At 44.9% G+C, this 22,572-nt stretch overlaps 1 protein-coding gene across 5 annotated transcripts in view; it reads right to left on the bottom strand.

Annotated features, from left to right (window-relative positions):
* PIKFYVE (phosphoinositide kinase, FYVE-type zinc finger containing) overlaps nt 1–22,572 on the bottom strand; it is a 2,266,845-nt gene that overhangs the window by 168,909 nt on the left and 2,075,364 nt on the right. For all 5 annotated transcript variants that reach the window (XM_078680343.1, XM_078680347.1, XM_078680342.1 and 2 more), the window contains one exon: nt 11,792–11,920. In XM_078680343.1, coding sequence (XP_078536469.1) covers nt 11,792–11,920 — 129 coding nt within the window. The remainder of the gene's footprint in view (nt 1–11,791; nt 11,921–22,572) is intronic.

Genomic DNA, 22,572 nt, shown 5'->3' with positions numbered 1-22,572 from the left:
GTTTTAAGTGTTAACACTTTATTCCAATCAAGATGACTTCAGGTGTGCCATACTTTTGTCATAAGTAAGACTGTTAGCGCTCTAGTTGTTCTTTAGAACACTCTGGGACATTCTGTCATTGGGCTATAGTTGGGCTACATCTGTCTGATATTTGGGCTACATTTGTTTTTTTTGTGTCTCTGGTGGCCATCTTTGGGCTGCATTGGGCTACATTGTGCTACATTTGGGCTCTAACATACATATAGCCCAATGTAGCCCAATATATATTTTTTCAAAGTTAATTTTCTTAAAAAAATACTGGAGCACATGTCTTGAGACATAGCAAAGGCACATCGGGCTACCAGTACCTACAATTTTGCCAAGTTTGGTGGAAAACCATTCAGCCGTTCGGGCTAAAAGTGAGTCTAACCGCCCTATGGAAATTAACATGGGGAAAACACGTTTTGGGACCCCCCTTTTATCTCGGCCCCCGCTTGACGAATCCGCCCCAAACTTTCAGGGAAGGAGCGGAGCGCCGCGAGGCAAAGTTAAGGAAAATTTCAGGAAGATTCCTCAACCGGCGCCCAAGTTATTCCCAATAGAATGTTGCGATTTCCCTATGGAAAACAATCCTAACTATATATACCTACTGGCTATCGCAAGTAGGTAATATATATATATATATATATATATATATATATATATATATTTATTTATTTTTTTGCCCATACAGGGCAAAAACATAAAATAAAATAATAAAAAACATACAGAGTCGAGCTGGCCCATTCAGGGCAACATATGAGGACACACACTAACACCACCAAAAGGGGATATTGAAAGAAATTTCTTAAAATTATGATAGCAACACCTATAATGTAGCAACCACACTTTTGAGATTGCAGTATGGGATTATTTTCTATGTATCTATACATGTATAGATACAAAACACGGACAATTGCATTTCCCTACATAACACTTTGCTGTGAGGAACCAATTCTAGTCAATAGCTGTGCAATACACAGCTTTCTTCGTGTTTCGTAAAAGCTTTGCTTTCCCCTGACATCAGGTTTGTTGTATGTGTGAAAATGAAATAGTCGATCATGAATAATGTATAACAACATTGCTTTTAATACTAAACTTGCACTTTTATGAAACCGTTATTTTTATTGGAAATGAGAATCTAAAACATATTCCTCTACTACATTGTAAGATGGCCACCGTAGTGGACACGGAGGGATAGTCCACTTTCATTTTTTAGTAGAGAGGTGGAGCAATGGCGGGCGATATAATGGTTTCTTTAGATCACACTCGTCGACACTGACGAAGCCGAAAGGTGAAACGCGTCTGTTGGAGGGGGCAGGGGGTCTGCCAATAAATCATCTTTAAAACACGATCGGAGTGCTGTCTAATTTCGTTTGGAGACACACAGAGTTGTTGCTGGAATATAAGTATATATATATGTATTTTTTATATGCTCCGGGATCCCGCACATGGGCGGGGATTATTTATAGATTATGACTATTGATGAGTATCCCCTGGATGAGAATCTGCAGCTAGAATTGGCCCTACCAGATACATTGTTACCGAAGGTAAGTAACTCGTACATCTGATAGAGACTACTAGCAGCAGATTCCTAACATGTAAATGTAAATGTAAACGTAAATGTGTTGTACTTGTAAAGCGCACGGCTGCCTCAGCAACGGGGCGTCCCGGCGCTGCACTCATACCGCTGTGGAATACCTTCCTGGCTTTTCACTGTGAAATGTCCACTCCTGGGCACCCCCAAGGTGAAGCCAGGCATCCCAGCGCTGTTGGGGCCGTTGTGGAGATTAAGCAAGCTATTGCCCAGAGTTGCAGCGTGGGACCCATGATTAGAATAGGCACGAAGCGAGAATTGTCAGGTCCGAGGAAATTGAGCCCAAGTCCTGCCGAGGCAGGAAATGAACCCTGGTCCCGGGCCAGACCTCTGCATCAGGGTCTGCCGCTCTAACCATTGAGCCACATGTGAGAAGTTGGCCTGGTATATGATGTTCACTATTCTAGTGAACACCTTGCACCAGTCCAAATAACCCTTATGGTGATGGTTGTAAGTCAATCTTATAGACCAGCTATCTTAGTGGTAGCGTGGACAGAACAGTCTTAGGCTAAAAGACTCTTGAGGGCGTGTAAAGCCAGCTGTTTTACCATATTTAACCCCTTGAATATCAAATGAAAGGACACCACACAGGATATATATAAGATATATATGTATTTATTTACTAACACACTCCTCTGAACTCTTTATGAGATCGGAGGCAAAAGCACATAACAAGTTACTTAGTCAGAATACTTTAAGTTGCACGATTTACGGTTAGGCCCTAAGGGCGAAGCAAACCATATACTAAGTAAGTGGTATAAGTACCACGTCACAAGAAAAGGAAAGGCCTAGGGCCTGGAGAATCGCTGGGGCTACACTATCTGAACCTTAGGTTAGGAGTAGGAGGCCCTCAGGCGACGCGTGCAGTGTCTTTACACACACGCGTGAGTCAATACAAAGTCAATGGGAACTTAAGAGTTAGAAAAAGAAGGATTTAGGACACTTCCGGTTTAGCTAGGAGGAAACAACTAAAAACCTAGGCACTTGGATAGTCAATACCCTTGGGAGCACCAAAGTACTCGCGTTACCTCACCCACGGACGGCGGGTGCATAGGTGTGAAGATGTGCCGGGTTTCGCCGTTGAAGCCTATGGAGACCTGGAAAAAGATGCTGCAGGCGACCAGGAGGAAGATGTCCGGGTGGATCGAGGATGAGGCGCTAGGGGGCGCGCAGCGGGATGGCTGCCTGAATGAGCGGCTCCGCCGGGCAGATCCCAACCTGGCGATATAGGTTACTTTAACGCAAGCCGAACATGTTCACGCACACCGGCAGTCCAGGTGAACATCTGCTGCATCGATGACCAGGCTCGGACGGTCGCCACAAGCTTTCCCCAGAGTCTAGTCGCCCTCGAAAGGCGGCCGCGACCCCACAGCAACATGGCGGCAGAATGCGCGCCGGAACGCTGAGGCTCCGCCACCCGCGACATGCCGAGTGGAGACGAGAGCGCCTTGGCTGATTATAAACGGAAGACCAGGATGTGAGGTGATTCTTGGCACAGCAATGGTTGAGGGCCGGACTGAAGGTTTCACCAGGACGTATTCTTGATGCGCAAAATGGCGGCGCCCACAGACCCATGATCACGCTATTGCCAGGTACCGGCCACAAAAGCAGACACTCTAAATGCCCGCTATCAGCTCAATTAAAGCTACACTGCTGGAGTGGATGGGCATGAAATAGACAATTGGGGGGCATTGTGACAATCACCTGCGCACATATTCACTATGCAATCCACGGCGTATACAAGATGGCGGCACCCATAAATAACGAAAATGCTACGAAGCGAGCCCCTACACACCTACATGAATGCTGAAACTGTGGACAATTAAAGCACACAAACCTTGCGACCGAACCTCATGGGACTAGGTGCGGACCTCAGAAAGCGCCTAAACTTCGATTACTGATCTTCGGTCCATCGCGCCAAAACGGACCTCTCCAACATACATCAGGAGACACCGGTCAGTGAACAGTGGGCAGTCGACCTACAACACTAACGACATACTTCACTTGCTCGAAGACAACGTTTGCCACACTAGTCCACCGCCTGCAACCATGGGCAAGCTGGACAGACAACAGACAAAAATAAACTTTGAAACGCGTAAAACCTCTAAAGGCCAACCCGAATCTCTAGATGGGGACACAGCTGCAGGGGGCTTGGAGGAATGTAACATGGTGGACATCCTCAAAGCCATCAAAACCAATCTGCAGGAGATTAATGGAAAGCTAGACGGCCTAAAGGGACGTATGGATCAGATGTCTGCCACGGTTGAGAAGCATGGGGAGAGACTGGACGAGGCAGAGAAACGAATCTCCACGGTGGAAGATGACACCCGTTCCAACACTACCAACTGCACTGGCATGGAGAAGGTACTAGAAGTTATCAAGGCGAAGGCGGAGGAGTTGGAAGCGCGTTCGCGTAGAAACAACATACGCATCGCAGGCCTGCCGGAGATTACCTACACAGGGCGTATGGAGACGTACGTCGAACAACTATGGAAAGACATCTTTGGTGCGGAGGCCATGTCACCCATTTTTATTATTGAACGTGCACACAGATCGCTAACGCCAAAACCTCCGGTGGGCGCAACTCCCAGACCGATAGTTGCGCGTGTCCTAAATTACAGGGACAGAGACACCATATCGCGACTCACGAGGGAAAAAGGCGATATCACTCACCAAGAAAATAAATTGGACTTCTATCCAGACTACACATATGCCGTTCAACAAGCGAGGAGGGAATTCGCGACTGCCAAGACCAAACTTCGTGAAATGCAAATACCCTACCCCATGCTTTACCCAGCACGACTCAGAGTTACTTGGGAAGAGAAACCAGTCTTTCTAACAACACCTAAAGCTGCAATGGATTTCATTAAAAGAATCACGTCCAAGGGTAAAAAGTCAAATGGCAGGGAAAGGCAACAGGACTCTGATTGACGGTAAGATGTCGACGAATTGTGATATGCTGCGTCCCGGATAGAGGTCTCCCCTCGCCTTAGCTTCAAGGTAACAGTCATGCAGGATTATGTACATTCGACGTTTGCTGGTAAATGACTTATCCCTGCATGAACAGTCCATACTGCTGCACTATTATGTGTTAGACTGCACCGCCCTCTCTGTGTACATTGCGGTCCATATATGATTATAATGTGAGGGTATACATGGGGTCATTCCGGAGCATATATGGCAGGAAGAACTACCGAGACTATCACGAGTTGCCTTCCATGTAGACATATTCAACATCTTCTGCTGGAGGGGTTGGAGCGGGATTTGTTTCACTCGTGTATTGCTGGTTGATTCACTCACCTTTAAACCTACTAATTGCATTGTTATACATGATCTGCCCCCGCCCTTTTGGTAGGGTGGTGTATGTGCTTCCCCGGCGGTCCTCCACATGGGAGTTCCCCACAAAGTTATGGTTATCGAAGAAGTTAATTGGGGAGTATGGCTTCGGCACAGTTGGGGTGCTGATGTGGGTGGGTTTTGGGACAGTTGGGGTATTGTTCAACTTGCATCACCAGGGCATTTAAGATGCATTGCTAACTCCCTACTTGAGTATCCAGTACAGTATATTTCTTTACCCAAATTTTCAGTGAAATGTACTAGGTTAATTGTTCCTCTATTACAGATGTCACACTTATGTTACCCACACCCCCACAGATATGGCTAACACTGGCAATTTAACCCTAATGTCTTGGAATGTACGTGGCATCACCAATCCCAAAAAAAACAGACAGATTTTTGCACGGTTTAACAGACACCACATAGACATCACCCTGTTACAAGAAACTCATATAGCCCCTACTATGTGCAGGAAAATTGGTGCTAAATGGGCTGAATCTTGTCACTCCTCAACATACTCGTCTTACTCCAGAGGGGTGATGACATTGGTCAGGAAAGGCACTAACTATAAAATAAGCAGATCCATCCTAGATCCCAATGGGAGATATGTAATAATTTCTGGTGATCTGAGAGGCCAACGCTTGACGTTGGTAAATGTGTATGGCCCGAACATAGATTCCCCCGACTTTTATCAAGAAATCTGGAACCATATGCTAGAATTTGTAGGAACGAACATTGTATGGGGGGGGACTTCAACGTGGCATTAGACGACACACTAGACCGATCTGAGGCCTCCATTAAGCCGCACAGGCGTGCTAGAGGGAAACTATGGGACATAATGGAGAACTTTCCCCTCAAGGACATCTGGAGAGTTAGGAACCCAGTAGAAACTGTAGCTACTCATGTTAATGTGACACACGGCAGTTGGTCTAGGATAGACTATTGGTTGGGGTCTGATGATGTTCTATTATGGACGAAAACACTAACGACACTACCGAGGACGGTCTCTGACCATAACCCAATCACATTGCAATTACAGATACCACATTACACACCACCACCTTTTAGCTGGAGGTTCAACGCTAAGGCACTCCTAGACCCTCTATATGCAGACACAGTGGCCACCGCAATCAAAGAATACTTCCAGTTGAATGTCGACTCAGTGGATGACCCGGGTATACTTTGGGAAGTGTTTAAGGTGACTCTACGTGGGGTATGTATTAGCACTACAGTTGGAATACTGAAGGATATTAGGCACCAGATCACGAAATGCGAAGCCAGAATGAGGACGCTTGAGAGGGAATATGAACGGACGCAGAACATTGCTATCATAGGTGATCTTCAGCAGGTATACACCGAATATCAGACACATGCCTCTGATGAATTAAAATATATCACTAAACGACCTCTAGCTAGACAATTTGGGGAGAGCGGCAGGCCCGGTAGAGTAATTGCACTGAAAATCTGTGAGGGGAGGAAACAACAATTTATCACACAAATACGGGATGAAGGGGGCACTATACTGACTAAACCAGAGGACATACTCCGATGCTTTGTGGACAACTATGGCGCACTGTATGAATCCAAACACACACCGCCCTCGGAAAAAACATTCGAATATCTGCGTGATATCGCTATTGCTTGGCTTTCCGATCAGCAGCGCAAATACCTATTCATGCCCATTACAGTAGAGGAGGTAACAGATATCATCAAGTCCCTCCCAAACGGCAAAGCACCTGGCCCTGATGGGTATACCTGTGAGTTTTACAAGACATACGTAGACATGCTGGCTCCACATTTAGTCGCCATGTATGGCAATGCCTTTGATCAGGGTACATTACCTCCGTCGTTGCGTGAAGCCATGCTGATAACACTCTTAAAGCCTAATAAAGACCCAGATCTCTGTGAATCCTATCGACCTCTATCCTTACTCAATGTCGACTCCAAAATACTTGCCAAACTACTAGCGGTCAGATTACAGCCCCTAATGACTAACCTCATTCTGCCAGATCAGGCTGGGTTCATACCTACAAGGGCAACATCTCATAACACCAGGACACTGTTTCCTGTCTCCCATTATTTAACACCCAACACTAAAGCAGTGGCGGTCATGCTAGACGCCGCCAAGGCTTTCGATTCAATCGAATGGTCCTATTTACTCACAATGCTCCAACGTATGGGCTTCCCCGCTAGGTTCATCTCATGGGTAACTCTCCTCTACACTAATCCAATGGCCCGGATCCGTGTAAATGGCTACGTTTCTGACTTCTTCTGCATCGAACGTGGCACTAGGCAAGGGTGCCCTTTATCTCCCTTATTATGCGCCCTTGCGCTGGAGCCCCTTGCATGTATCATTAGGCAGACGCACAATCATTCAGCACTTCATTTCCCTGGCAGGCCATTGCATATCTCCATGTACGCAGATGATATGCTTTTATACATTAGAGACCCTGAACAGAACATGAATCCCTTACTCCGTGAATACATTAAATTCGGCTGATACTCAGGCCTACAGATTAATTGGGACAAATCCTCCATAATCCCGCTCACCGATACCACGACACGCCCCAACACGGACTTCCCACTTGATTGGCAAACTGACTCTATTAGATATTTGGGAGTATGGTACAGTAGAGACCCTGAGGAGGTTATCCGGACCAATTATGGTAAGGTATTAGATAACATAGCAGTGAAGATTGACAGGTGGATACAATTGCCATTATCATTGGCAGATCGCATTGCCATTGTTAAAATGAATGTCCTCCCCAAACTACTGTATCTTTTCAACAATATACCGATAACGCCCACGAAGGCAGTGTTCAAAAACATAACATCACTGGTTCTAAAACTCATCTGGGCCGGGAAGCAGGCACGCATGGACCTACACACGCTGACATTACCTTATGAAAAAGGCGGTCTTTGTGTCCCAGACTTCTATCTGTACTACCTTTGTGCACAGGCGCAGTATGCAGCATACTGGTACCACAAGGTCCCTTATTTGACACATACTGCGGTCGAGGAGGGGGACGCCTCTCCGATTCCGCTAACGGCTACCATTACGCATAAACGTCCACCACTACATTCAGAGGATATTAACTCGATTGATACCACTACTGCCGCCTGGAGGTCACTGGCCAGGTTAACACACAAATCGCCACTTTACGCACCAGCGCTGCGTCTGCACCATCACCCCCAGATCTCGGTCACTGCTGAACGAGTGGGTATGGATCTACTGCAACAAGCAGGCATAGACACGTTTGGAGATCTTTATTGTGAAGGTACTTTCAGACACATAGACGATCTGTCCTACATTAGCAATCAAACCACACTATTTCGCTTCACCTACTATAGATTGCAACGAGCCGTCCGCGATCTTTACCCCAACTACCCAGCGGAACTCCCTTGCCTAGAGATACTACAAGATATCATTACATCCCCCAACACGTCACATCTAGTTTCACGTCTGTATAAAAAAGCCCAGAGGGAGATACTGTTCACTTCCATTAAAGCGTGGACTCGCTGGAATGAGGCGTTACCAGATCCGCTATCCGAGAAAGAATGGTACGCGTCCTGCGCGCTAATTAGATTGCTCACTCCTAATGGTAACTTACGCATACTTCATCTAAAGTATCTACATCAAACATACCACACACCGTCACGCCTTCATAGATTCGGGTTACGAGAGGATGCCGGGTGTAAACGCTGTGGGGGACAGGACGCAGACTTTGTACATCTGGCATGGTTATGTCCAAAAATACAGGAATTCTGGGGAAAAGTTGTTACGGTACTTCAGAAAATGGTTGGGGTGGAGGTCGAATGCTCTATAAAGGTGTGCATACTGGGTCTTCTGCCCGCGATCAAGGCGGGGAGGCGTAAGTTCTGTGCTGTGTCACTGCTTCTGGACAAAAGGCAAGTGTCACTATGTTGGGGAAGTACGAGGGTTCCAAACGTGAGACAATGGCTACAGGACTTGGCATACTGTAAAACTAAACTGCAGACGTACGAGGAGGAATTACCGGTCAGATCTCGACCAAAAGACTATTGGATTTATTTAACATCTTATTTGCAAGACAATGATGTCACCGACACACTGTGAATTTGAATATGCCAAGTGTTACGTTGTGGGAGAAAAAACAACCTGACGTGGGTACTAGGGTACAATGCTTATACCTAAACTGTACTGACAATAACGATTTTTTCTTGTTCTGTTTACGTATTTCATACAAGATGGGACGATGAATGCAGAAATGTACTGGTTTATGCTGTATTTCCATTTGTGAATGGTTGTACTTTATTTGTTTTTTGAAACCTAATAAAAAGAATTTAAAAAAAAGGGTGGATCGAGGATGAAGAGGACCTGAAAGCAGAGGGGACAGAGTCTGGGTCACTAGCCAGTGACCGGGTGGAACCAGGAAGGAACCAGACGACGTCGTGGAGCAATCAGGTGCTGTTGGGAAGCTTGTCTCTTCAGCCACGCGGGCCAGGAGGCGTCGAGGACGACCAGATGCTGGAGAGGAGCTGTCCCACGAAGGTTCTCGCAGATGCGAGGGGTCGACCGCCGGATTGGAGTCAACAAGCCTTGGCAAAGGCAACCCACGCAGGATTCAAAGAAAGCTTCTGATGCAGAACAGCAAGGTCTGAGGTACGTCACCTTTGCAGGGAGGCAAGGGCCAGTCTGGAGCAACCAGACCAGCGAGTTGAATCAAAAGGATTGTCGTCACAGAGGCTACTAGCCAACGGGTCAGCAACCGGACAACGCGTCGAGCAGAACACAAGCAGAAGGGCCCCACGCAGAACTCGTGGAGTGTGGAGGGCTGATCTTCGGTGCAGGTGGAGCTCGGATTCGGGGCTTCTCCATCCCCAGTGCACAGCTGCGAGGATACCTCAGGAGCTGCACAGTTAGCAAGTTGTCGACTTTTCAAGATGTCCGGTCCCACGTGTCTCGTCGCCTCCACGGATCTCAGTTATGCTGCAGACGTGAAGAGAGAGTCAGAGAGTTCTGGAAGTCTGGGTCTTGTCAGGCTCTGTACTCGGGTCCCGGCGGGAGCATCGACAAAGCAAGCCGTTGATTTGCTGGATGGTGCCTGGTTGCCCAGGGTGGTCACTCCTTGGCCACAAGGGAGATTCTTCAGTCTTCAGCTTCAGGAGAATGTCGAAGGTCCAGAGTTTCGTTTCAAGTTTCAGTTAAGGATGAAATCTAAAGTTTTAGGACTCAGCTCCTACCTTTATACAACTAAAAGGGGCTGGATTACTTTCTAGGTCCCTCCTATGGGTGGGACCAGGAAGGGGGGTGGTTACACCCCCTTTCCTTTGTCCAGTTTCGCGCCAGAGCTGGGGCTGGAGTGCCCCAGCAACCGGTTTGAACTGGGTAATGCATGAAGCACCTAGTGTGCCTCAGGCAGTGTCTCAATCTATTCAGCCCTCCCTGTCCCAATACACAAAGTTCTGTCTGGGGTGGTGCTCGCACCTCTCCAGGCAGGAAACCTATTGTCCAAACCTCCGTGACTGGAAGGACTCCCAGCAGCAGGAGGTCAGACTAGTGTCTGTGGCAGCAGCGTCCATTTTGTGACGCTGGGGCTCTGGTTAACTTTAACCGGTATAGTCAGCAACAACATGTCTTCTCCCTCTAGAAGGTTGGAATTCTACCCCCGTCGCCAGAATTGGCGAGGGGGTAGTATTCCAAAGCATATGACACCTTACACGACATGTTTTGATAAAGCCAAACCAGAGTTAGCATTTAACCGCGGGGTTCATAATGCACTTAAGAGTATATGGTATGGCAATATCATAGAACAGCTATAAGGACATGGTTCCGAAAGCTGCAGACAGGCTCAGCTCATGCTAGAGCGCCATCTAACACATAACCAAGCACTCTGCCTCCAGGATTGTTAAGGTGTGCCATAGGAGTGACCTATAGGTAACTGTGTGTCTACATATAAGGGTAGATATAGGAATACTATACCTCAGCAAGGGGTGATTACACGACCTTGCCCCAGCTGAGTGATCAGCCAGTTGTGTCAGTTTGAGTGGCCAGCCAGGGGCGGCATAATACATGCTGCAGCCCCTGGTAGGCCTTGGGTGCACCTATGCCCTGGGTACCTATGGTACACTATACAGGGACTCACAAAGGTGACCCAATATCCAATTTGGTATGTACCTACAGTACATGGGTGCACCGGTACTGGGGCTGATAAGGTGAACCAATTCCCAATTGTGGTTGTACCTAGAGTACATGATGTAAATTTAGAGTACATCTGGGCTGTGGGTCTGATTAGCAGGCCCACAGCCACATTTAAGTCGAAAACCAGTAAAGCAAAGCAAAAAGTGGGGGTGACCATAGGAAGCAGACCCTACTCTCCTACACCACACTTCTCCAAGAAAATATGGATTCTACCAATAAATAGTATGCCCGATGTATTGTAATAGTAAAGACATAGATGACAGAAACCAATAACATGACAATCCGATAAGTACTCCTGTTAACAATTAAATGACTCTAAAGAGCAGAGAACCAGGAACATTTCTAAATGTCGGAATGCATTAAAGGGGTGCAAAGCGGTTTATACAGAACTGTTTATTATTAAGCCTTTGTTAACTTATGCATGCACTATGCCTGGTTTGTCAAGTTATGTAAACCAGATTCAAATATCATTCATTTGTGTAAATGTCATTACAGCAGGACCCAGTTCAGTTAATCTTTCATACACGTAACTGATATTTTAGTGTGCCTAGAAGATGCCACTTCATGATAAGAGGTTACTATTGTCGGCAGAAGGTTTATTTCACCAAATAAGGCAGCCATTAAAGTTTTAAATGAATGCAGATGACTGGATATCTCACCTGAGCCATTTTCCTTCCATAGAAAAGGTTCTCCATAACCAGTAGGTCAAGTTTCTTTTCCGTGTTATTTTGAGAGTTTTTGTAACCAATTCGGAACACGCCCAGAATTTTAGCCAAGGCTGTAGGCCGCTATGGATGGAACAAATACGTGAAGGCATTTAACATAAAGAAATAAACAGGTTAAATGGTATACATTTTGAGAACATTGGATGGCTCCTTAAAGGCATAACAGAATATTTTGCTGACAATGAAGGAGGATGCCTGAATAGATTTCGGGTAAAAACACACACACTCATGCACTAATTACTCACATTTAGTAGTTTCCATTCAGTATTCGATGCTTTAAAACATTTCACGCTTTAATGAGGGACAGTCTGTTCTCTCTATTGCACTTCTTTCTGTCAAGGTACGGCAACATTTGACATACATTCTCTCTTTTTGAGAAAAGTTTCTCCTAAATAGTGACGATTCCAAAGACTTTTGTACAAAGCAGAGTTTCAGCATAAAGTTCTATCTGGATTCCAGTCATTTCACAGGACTGAGACCACTTTGGATTTCAATGCTTTACGTTCTACTTGGGCAGACCCATAATGTTGGCTGTTTGCTACTAGCATTTGTGGATATTGCAACCAATGCCACCAAAAGGGCTTGGAACTCTGGTTTCCTCAGGGACAGGTTGGCTTACCAGCCTGGTGTGTTGAAAGAGGGTACTGGGTGTTTAATATTGTTTTATGGAGCTCCTCGTTTAGAGTTCAGATCTGATCTGATCTGATTTAAGACTGGGAATGTTTCTGGTGGAGTACAAGGATTTACATGCCCTGTTTAATCTCTACACACGGAATTTGCATTGGTATTCAGATGGCCATGTGTATGCAGGCCTTACACAGTATTACATACATGAGTGTCTCCAGACAAAACTGATAATGGTGAGACCATTAATAAATTATTCACCCAAATCCAAAACTAAATAGAATGTGGCAAACTGTTCCTGAATATCACCAAGCTGCAGTTCTTTAGAGAGTGTTTCTTGCAGTGAAATCTACCTGCCCAATCTAAATCCAAACTCCTTGACCCATCTGGGTGCAAATATCCCTACTCATCAGTCTGTTCTTCAATGCCATGCACCACAGGTATTTGATATGTATTTCTTAATGTCCTCAGCCCAGGAATCTTCTGTCTGGCCCTCACCTAAAGCCTCCACTTCACACGATATTTTAAAATAAGTTTAGCTGTAACTCTATGATCTCCTTCCATAATGACCCACTATCTCACTGCCACATACTGTAGGCTGGATGCCATGTGTATTTTATCAACTGTCAATTGCTTGCAAGTACCATCAACTATTTGGTTATCTGTCTACATGGCACCAATGGCCTCAAGGGCTGGGCTGGAGTAAACTGTGTATTTAAATACAAATTCCTTATAACTGTTTAGTTGGCTGATTTATCAGATACTCTAGCGTGGTAAATCAGTATGCAAGAAACACAGATAGCATGATATGAGGTCATAGATTCTGGTAAGAGGATAACCAGAGAGAGAGAGACATAGGAGGGAGTTATTTAGCGGAGAGAGATTCAAAGAAATGGTGAAATGAGTCAGAGCGCGAATGTGAGTCTGTGTTTGCTAGGTGAGGATTGTAACACGTTTTAACAGTGATAACCACAAAGCTAGATATATTTAAGTCTCACACAGGGGGCATTACTGATGGGCCTGTAGCCTAGGATTCTGTGTTCACAGTATGAGTAGTGGTGACAACGTTGACATTGTATCAGATAAAAAGTATCAATGAGCTGCACTGACTGACGTCCTACATGTTATAAATTCCAAATTAAAAGGCCTATATCATTAAAAGGTAAGATTCCTTAGAAGGTACCAGGATGCAAATTACGATCACAAGGTGGACAACTGGCAATTATGCACTGTATCAGATGTGTGTCTGTGACGGGAACAGTATCCAAGATTGATGGGCGAACAAAACGGAAGGCGATCCTGTATGAAGTGGAAGAATAAGAGCACATTTTATCCTTCGGAAGGGTTGTAAAAGTGAGTGAATTTAGAAAAGCTGTTATGTACAAGATGTTGTGTGGGCTTAGTTAGCTTCAGCTGTGCTCCAATCAGCGTTCTTTGGTTTATAAAGCAGAATCCCACCTCCAAATATCAGTGCATCATAGTCTTCATAAGGAACACTCCTATCTATTGTTGGTGATGGACTGTGGGCAAGCGATGCATATCATCACGTATTGTCAGAGTCGTTGTTTCAATGGGTGTTCTATAGTTTTGGGTAAATACTTACAGGCTTTACTCTTTCTCAACATTGATCTGATGTGACATTTGAGACTGTAACATCAACAATCTGTCCTCTCTAACAGCACTAGTGACACCGCAAGTGCTTTCAGTCCTTCATTTAAAGTTGAAATGTGATGATTCGTATCTCATGGACTGTGGTGTCTTGTACCTACCTATATGGTTAGGGAGATCTTTGTGCTCTATTGGACCCCCAAACCTTATGAATGTTTGTACAGGGATCATAAGGTGGCGTCAGTTTCGTTTTGTTGGCGTACTGCTGTGTATAAATGCTTTTATTTGTACTGTAATTACATGCAATGGTTATTATGTTGTGATGATTTAAGCCTTTTCCAAAGGGTATCTACTCAGTCATCCGATCTATTAATACGGGTCTGTTGAGTCAGAGAGGAGACCAGCTAGTGAATCTTCTAAGCTCCAATAACTTCCTAAATGCTATGGAGATTGCAGCTGTGCCCTCTAGGGATGGTCGCATAGAACCTACCTATAGAGGAAGGGGCTCAGCCTCTACCACTGACTATATTTTCATAACTGCCTGTTTAGAAAATTATGTGTTAAAAGATAGAGGTAATCCCCCCAAAGTTCAGGGGGACCACAATCAGATCAACATGACCCTGAGCTTTACACACAGACCAACATATGACCATGCCCACGGTGCTAGTGATTTAACACCCACTACCGATAACCTTCGACTGGTGTGGCGTGCCATAGATAATAGAGTAGTATTTGAAAGGATGGCAAGATTGTACCCTGATTTGATCAACACTTGTCTGACATTTAGAGAGTGTAACCCAGAGGTCGTTGGTGCCTTCTCAGAGCTTTGCACTGGCATTAAATCCTTATTGTCTAAGCCCAACAAGAAAACTAACTTAGACCCAGGTTGTTTTAATGCGGATTGCTCTGCAGCTAATAGAGCCCTTCGGTGGGCGGTTGCAAGCAAACCTAGAGATAGCTCTTTTGTTACATTGCTTAGGATAAGTTACAAGAGAGCTATCACAGCCAGAAAAGAGGAGATTATTAAAGACCACTGGGACAATCTCGTTCGGGCAAGGAATTTTGGCAGGCCGTTAAAGGCATGAGATCTCTGGGAAACCCAGTGTCGTCAATTAGTTGCAATATCTCTAGTGAGTCCTGGGAGTCTCACTTTTAGTAAGATCTATGCTGCCCCGGACCTCTGTCAAGCTATTGAGGAGAACACTCCAATCACTGGAATCCGGATTGAATTATCTGAAGTCGAGGAGGCAATTACTCAGAGTCTAGGATGTAAAGCCCCCGGGCCCGATGGCCTCCCCATTGACCTTATTAAAAGTTACCTCGACTTTTGGGCGCCATCACTTTTAACGGTTTTTAATAACCTAACTAACTCCCCTATACCCCAAACTTGGTCCTCCAGTATCATAGTACCAATTTTTAAGAAGGGGGGACGGTCGAATCTGAGTTGCTACAGGCCGAACTCCCTGATTGACAATACCCTGAACATTTTAGGAAGGGTACTATACAATAGGATCAAGTCGTGGGCTGAAGAATGCCAGGTTTTACATTCATGTCAGTTGGGGTTCAGGAGTAAAGTTGGCACTGTAGAACAATGCCTTAACCTCAATCTGATCATCAGCAAATATAATATAGCCGAGAAAACACCTGTATACCTGGCATTTATGGATCTTACGTCGGCCTTCGACTTTGTTAATAGATCCCGGCTGTGGTCAACTCTTTTAAATTATGGACTGGAGGAGTCACTGGTCTCGTTTTTAGCATATTTACATAAAGATCTACATGCCAGGGTACTCATTACCAGGGACAGTGAGGTCTCCAAAGCCATTGAAGTTGGCAGGGGGGTCAGGCAGGGTTGTGTCCTGGCCCCCCTCCTATTTATTTTAAATATTAACGATCTAAATAAGTATTTGGTGACTCTAACCCAGGATGTCCCATTTATTAATTGTAATAAAACACCTGCATTGTTATATGCTGACGATGCAGTATTGATGGGGCGCACTCCGAAAGCTTTACGCGTTATGGTTCATGGCTTTGTAGAGTTCATGGCAGCCCTAGACTTATGCACCAATTTAAAAAAATCATTCTTGATGGTGTGTGTGTCTAAGAAGCATTTTAATTCATCAATAGTTTTAAATTCAAATCAATTATTGAGCACTCGCACTTTCCCATACCTTGGTTTGGTATTCGCATCCAATGGATTGTGAAACGACCATGTGGCCTATTGCAGAAGGAAGTTTACTAATTCTATTAATACCATATTTGGGCTTCTGAAGGCAAGGAATGCTGAGGTGGTGCCCTCCATCGTTAAGATTTACAGACTTCAATGTATACCAGTCGCAACCTATGGTGCGGAAGTCTGGGGGCACTCGACCAGTGTTTGCATCCGGGGTGAAGAGAACAGATTTTGTTATAAAATCCTGGGTGCACCCATCTCCTCATCCAAGTATGCTAGTCATAGTGAACTTAACCTCCCATATATAGAAGATTATGTTAAGGCTCGCCCAACTTTATTTTGGTTGAGAGTTTGGAAAAATCCTGCAGCATTGTTGACAAGAGAGATAATTTTAGGTTGTTTGAAATGTGACAAGGGGATGGACATTCCATGGTTGGCCGCAGTTCACAAAAGTTTAGCTAGTATGAACCTGGAAAGTGTATTCCTAAATCCTTCAGACCTTAGCTCTATTAGTAGTAAATTCCTTCAAAAGACCCTGTACACATTGTATAAAAAAGCAAGACTAGCCACCGAATGTAAAAAAACTTCAGTGGCCAGATACATGCAAATTGAGAATGCGCCCCCAGCGGTACCTAGATATCTGTTAAAACCAATTGGACGCTAGGAAAGGGGCCTACTAGGACTGACAGACACTATGAAATATCTGTTGTCATTTCCTGCGGGTTTTATTACCAACCTTGATCTCCTACCCTGTCCCTGTAATATCCGATACAAACAATCAATGCTGCACTTTTTATTCTATTGTTCTTATTATTTACTTCTCACCAAAAGATTTTTTATTCCTTATTTTAAAGTCTTACACGCAATTCATTATAAGGCAGCTTACGGGATGGTGCTGGCTCTAAATGACGATGAATTAACCTTTCGGGTTGGATCTTTTTGGAAAGCGGCGGTGCGTACCCGTAACTCTATGCACCCCGGCTAAATCATATGTATTCCACTTCATGTTTTTTAAGTTGAATGGTTTTTATTGATCGTCTAACTATGAATTATGTACTGTACTACTGGAGGCTCATATTATTCCTAATGAATGTTTTTTAACGTGTACTTTTATGGATATGTTGTTTTTATCCGAATAAAGTTCATATTGATTGATTGATTGATTGATTCAAGCCGTACGAATATATTAATATTTATAACAATAGGTCAATGGTATTCTACACGATTGATTTGTTGTTGCCATTGGATCATATTTATGACCGGCATAAGATTAAGTTGAGAGCAAACAATTCCTCCAGGAACATATTTTGTTTGAAGATTACATTACACAGTTCCTTGGGGTAATACTGGGTTGCCCTGTCTTAATGGATAAACATTACACATAGGAGTCCAGTACATACAGGAAGGTTACAGAGCCACCATGTAAGACTAAATACACCAATAAATTAAATAGCTGTTCAATTATTGAAGGGTTTGTTATCCACTTCGGCAGAATAGATACTTAGGATGCCATCGGAGTTTAAGTTCTTGTGAAGCAACTTCCATTACCCCTATATTTTTAGGTCGAGCCTAGCGTTGCAGCCATGCGCTGCTCGCTTTGAAAGGCATGTAGTGTTCAGTATAGCGCGGAAGCTTCGTGGAAGCTCCGCCCATCTTTTTTATTGGTTTAGACCCTAAATGGTGCCTTCCGATTGGCTTTAGGCTTGTTAGTCCTTCCTCCTGACGGCCATGTTGTCATTTGGATCCTTCCCTGGCTACTGGCCCCTTTACTCCAGCACTTTTTTCTTCCCCGTGTCCCCCCTCCCAAGCCTCCTCCCGCAGAGCGTGACTTATAATTCCCCCCACTCCCGCGCGTGCCTTCCCGCTCACCTGCACTCCCATTTCAATGCAATAGGTTTCGCGTGCATGCGAGTCCTATTGCATTGCAAATGCTTGCTGATGTATAGACACCAGCTGAATTGGAAGTAATAATGACACATGCAACAAGATAAGGAGCCTATAGGCTCTCCGCTCAGCTTTTTTTCTCCAAATCTAACTGCTAGCCACACACCAAGAAAGGCACAATCAAACAAGAAGATCAAAACACATCTCCCTTTTGGCAGAGCAAATATACGAAAGGTAACGTTATCCCTGGCTACTATGCATAAGCGCAAAACCAAGTACATGTCGTAATGATGTCTGACAAGACAAGGCATGCAAAATCGCTGCACTCCATACACACAGAGGTAAAGAATAGCTAGGAGCAATAATACTCGGCCAAATGTGCACATGGCTTGCAAACTAGATACCCCTAGCATATTTAACAAATCAGTGGAACATCTAAAATGAGCACGAGAGGTCACCTCCACTATTCTACCTTGATTAATGCTCAAACACACAGGCACACAGTGGCTCTCAAACCATCCATTCAGACTTGATGGAGAACAGCCCGATGCATCTCAACTTATGCGCACTAAATTGTACTCAACCTCACACCCTAATAGAATGAGCGAGTCCGTAGAGCATACATAACAGGGTTCAGAACTCCATAACACACTAGGTAAGCAATGATGTGCAAAGCCAAGAACAGAACAACACAAGTAACTATTTAATATAAATAAAAAAAACTCTGACATGCAAACTCGCGCCCGATAATCTGGTGCATGAACATACACCTGGGAACCAGTGCTGACCATTTCACTAAGAGGCTCACTTTGAGTCCCGGTTAATTCTGTAAAGACAGATACCGTTAAGTCCAGTATTGATTGGATGCAAAATGATCACAGCAGCGAGCACACTGCTGTGAAACATGACGGAAAGTACAGAAAATAATAGCGCTATGACGCAGTCAACACTGGCCCCGTTATAGCGCTATTATTTTCTTTACCTCAAGTCATGGCACTGCAGTCAGCACTGCTGTGCAATATGTCTAAAAAAGATTGACAGCCAACAGATCTTGCATGGACGAAACCTATTGGCTTTGTCAATATGTTTTAACCAGCAAAATTATGAAATTTGTAAAATTGTTGTGGTTAATTCTTTCAACGGCATTGACATCATATAAAGCATCTCTTACAACACAAATAAATGCTAATGAGGTTTTGAAAAAATTCAGTTTGTAATGAAGGTAACTGTTTCACACTTTAATTTCCACTTTATAATTGCTCATCAGAAAAAACTAATTGTGCAATGTACAGCAAAGGACAAAGGATGATGAATAGAAGAATGCTGCGGAGTGTCACTGTACAAATGATTTGGTGAGAGACGTGCTGGGGAAGTGGAGCCTGCCATGTCAGGAAGATTGTCTGCCCTGCTGTGTTCTTGATCAGAAAGGAGTGGTAACATTTTCAGCCACTTCAGAGAAACAGTGTTCAGCTAAACAAATTGGACTCTGAAGTGCACAAGGGCAGGAGCGAGACCTGCTGCAGGCTTGGCTGCATGTCACCATAAAGCCAAAACTCTGGCCTCTCTATGGAAGAACTTTTCCAGGTACAGAGGACCTGTCCCACTCTTGAGCCTGAGACAGCAAGCTGCTGACCAGGAAAAGGGAGATGTCAGAGGCCTCCATGGAACCTATTGAGAGGAAGGACTCCTGTATACTGAGGCCAGAGACCCGAAAATCTAGGGCCACTGGGAGAGTGGTAATGCCTCAATATTACAGAGAGTGTTTACTCTCTCTAGCACATGACATAGCTCTAGTTGGGGTATGTCATGTGCTAGACATACCCCAGGTTAGTCACCCATTTCTACTGGCCAAGTATATCCCAGAAAGTAATGGAGTTTTGAAGCTCCTGTGTTACCTGTCAAGCCAGTGGCAAGACAGGTAGCAAACCAAAGCCCCCCTTACTTCCACTACCAGAGGTTGGGTTCCCATTTGAGAGGGTATGGATTGGCATTGTTGGTACCCTTCACCCCCAGAAAGCCTCAGGAAATATATTCATACTGGTGGTAGTGGATCATGCCACCGGTATCCTGAAGCAATTCCACTTAGGGCTGTCAGTGCTTCTGCAGTTGCCAGGCCCCTCATAAGTAGCTGATGGTGGTGTCAGACAGAAGTAGTAACTTCATGTCTGTCTATCTAAAAGCCATGTGGGCTGAGTGTGGGGTGACGGGTACTTTTACCACCCAATATGACGCACAAACCCATGGCCTAGTTGAGCGATTCAACTAGACCATGAAAGGTATGATCATGGGACTCCTTGAAAAACTCGGAAGGAGATGAGATGTTCTACTGCCATGCCTGCTTTTTTCTTAAAGGGAGGTGCCACAGACCGGAGTGGGTTTTAGTCCCTTTGAGCTTATGTCTGGCCATCTTCTGAGAGGTCCACAAAGAGGATGGGAGCAGCCTCTCAAAGTACCCAAACTGGACATAGTAGACTATCTGTTTGACCTTAGTTCTAGGAGGGCTGAGTGCACGGAGAAAGACAGGAAAAACCTTGAGGGAAGCCAAAAGTTCCAGAAGCAACTGTTTGACTAAAAGACTGCACTGGTGGTGTTCCAACCAGTGCAAAAGGTAGGGTTTTCGAGCCTGTGGCACCTTGGGCTCTGGGGGAAAGAAAAGGTGAGTTCACCTACTTGGTGGACCTTGGCACTTCCAGGAGCCCTCCAGGGGTCATCCATGTGAACCGCTTTAAACTCCTTCATGACATGGCTGATATGACCATGCTCACGATCACTGATGAGGATCAGGAAGAAGAGATTTAACCTCTCCCTGACCTCCTCTCCCATAACCTTAAAGATTGGTCTGCTGAGGGAGTTGTCTTGTCAGACACCCTCAATGCCCAACAGCAAACTGACGGCAGGCATGTCCTGAGGCAGTATGCTGATATTTTTTCTCTGACCCCTGGACAGACAACCTGGCGTACACATGATGTGGATACTGGGGAAAGCCTACCTGTCAAAAACAAAATTTACAGGCAGTCTCACATAATCAACGCAAGCATCAGAGCTAAAGTCAGTAAGATGCTGGAATTTGGGGTAATTGAACCCTCTGAGAGTCCCTGGGCAAGCCCAGTGGTCTTAGTTCCCAAGCCTCATTCCAAAGGTAGAAAACCAGATCTGAGGTTTTGTGTGGACTACAGAGGCTTCAATACTGTCACTAAGACAGATGCACAACCCATTCGAAGAGCAGAAGAGTTCATAGACAGGTTAGAGAAAGCCATGTTTCTCAGTACTTTTGATTTCACATCAGGGTACTGGCAGATTGGGCTGACACCAGGAGTAAAAGAGAAGTCGGCATTCTCCACCCCAGCTGGACATTACCAGCTTACTGTAATGCCCTTTGGTTTAAAGAATGCAATGCCCTTGCCACCTTCCAAAGGCTGGTGAACGAAGTCCTGGCTGGGCTGGGGTCTTTTAGTGCATCTATCTTGATGATATTTTTGTCTATAACTCCACTCGGCAGGATCACCTGATCCACCTTGGAAAGTTTATTGAGGCACAACAATATGTAGGACTAACTATAAAGGCAAGCACTATTCTGGACTGGGTAGCTCCAGCACCCAGACTGAAGTCGGAGCATTTCTTGGCTTACCCTGGTTTGTAAAGGGGTATGGCACTATTGTGGCACCCCTCACAGAACTGACCTACGAGCAACAACCCAAGAAATTAAACAGGACAGTGAGCTGTCAAAAGGTTTTTGACACCTGGAAGTAAGCCATGCGATTTGCACCAATTCTAAAAGCTCCAGATTACACAAAGCAGTTTATTGTGCAGACTGATGCCCCTGTGCATGGGATAGTGGTATCCCAGAACAAAGACAAAGCCGAGGACCAGACCGTTGCTTTTATTAGTAGGAGGTTATTCCGCAGGGTACATTGTTGTAGTGCCATTGAGAGGGAAACCTTTTCTGTGGTTTGGTCGCTGATGAAGCGGAGACCCTATCTGTTTGGGACCCACCTCCATGTTCAAATGGACCACAGGCCTCTCATAAGGCTGATGCAAATGAAGGGACGAAATCCAAAACTGTTGAAGTGAAACATCACCCTACAGGGTATGGACTTTACAGTTGAACACAGACCTGGGACTGACGCTTCCAATGTAGATGGCGTTTCAAAGTTTTTCCACTTAGATAATGAAGACTCGCTAGGTAAAGGTTGGTCTCATCCTCTTTCGCTTGGGGGAAAAAGGGTTGTGAGAAGAAAGTATCCCATTTTGTCATGGTCACCTACACTTTTTGCCACTGGTACCGTTGTTTTTCGACTGATGTGCACTGGGTCCCTGCTAACCAGGCGGCTGTGCCAGTGCTCTTTCCCTAAAAACAATGTAAAATGGTCTAATTGTGTTACAAATGGCACACACTTTAGCGCCTCTGTAAATCCCTACTAAGTGG

This window comes from Lissotriton helveticus, chromosome 3_1, assembly GCF_964261635.1.
Source record: "Lissotriton helveticus chromosome 3_1, aLisHel1.1, whole genome shotgun sequence".
Classification (NCBI taxonomy): domain Eukaryota; kingdom Metazoa; phylum Chordata; class Amphibia; order Caudata; family Salamandridae; genus Lissotriton; species Lissotriton helveticus.
This window is presented reverse-complemented; position numbering and strand designations above follow the sequence as displayed.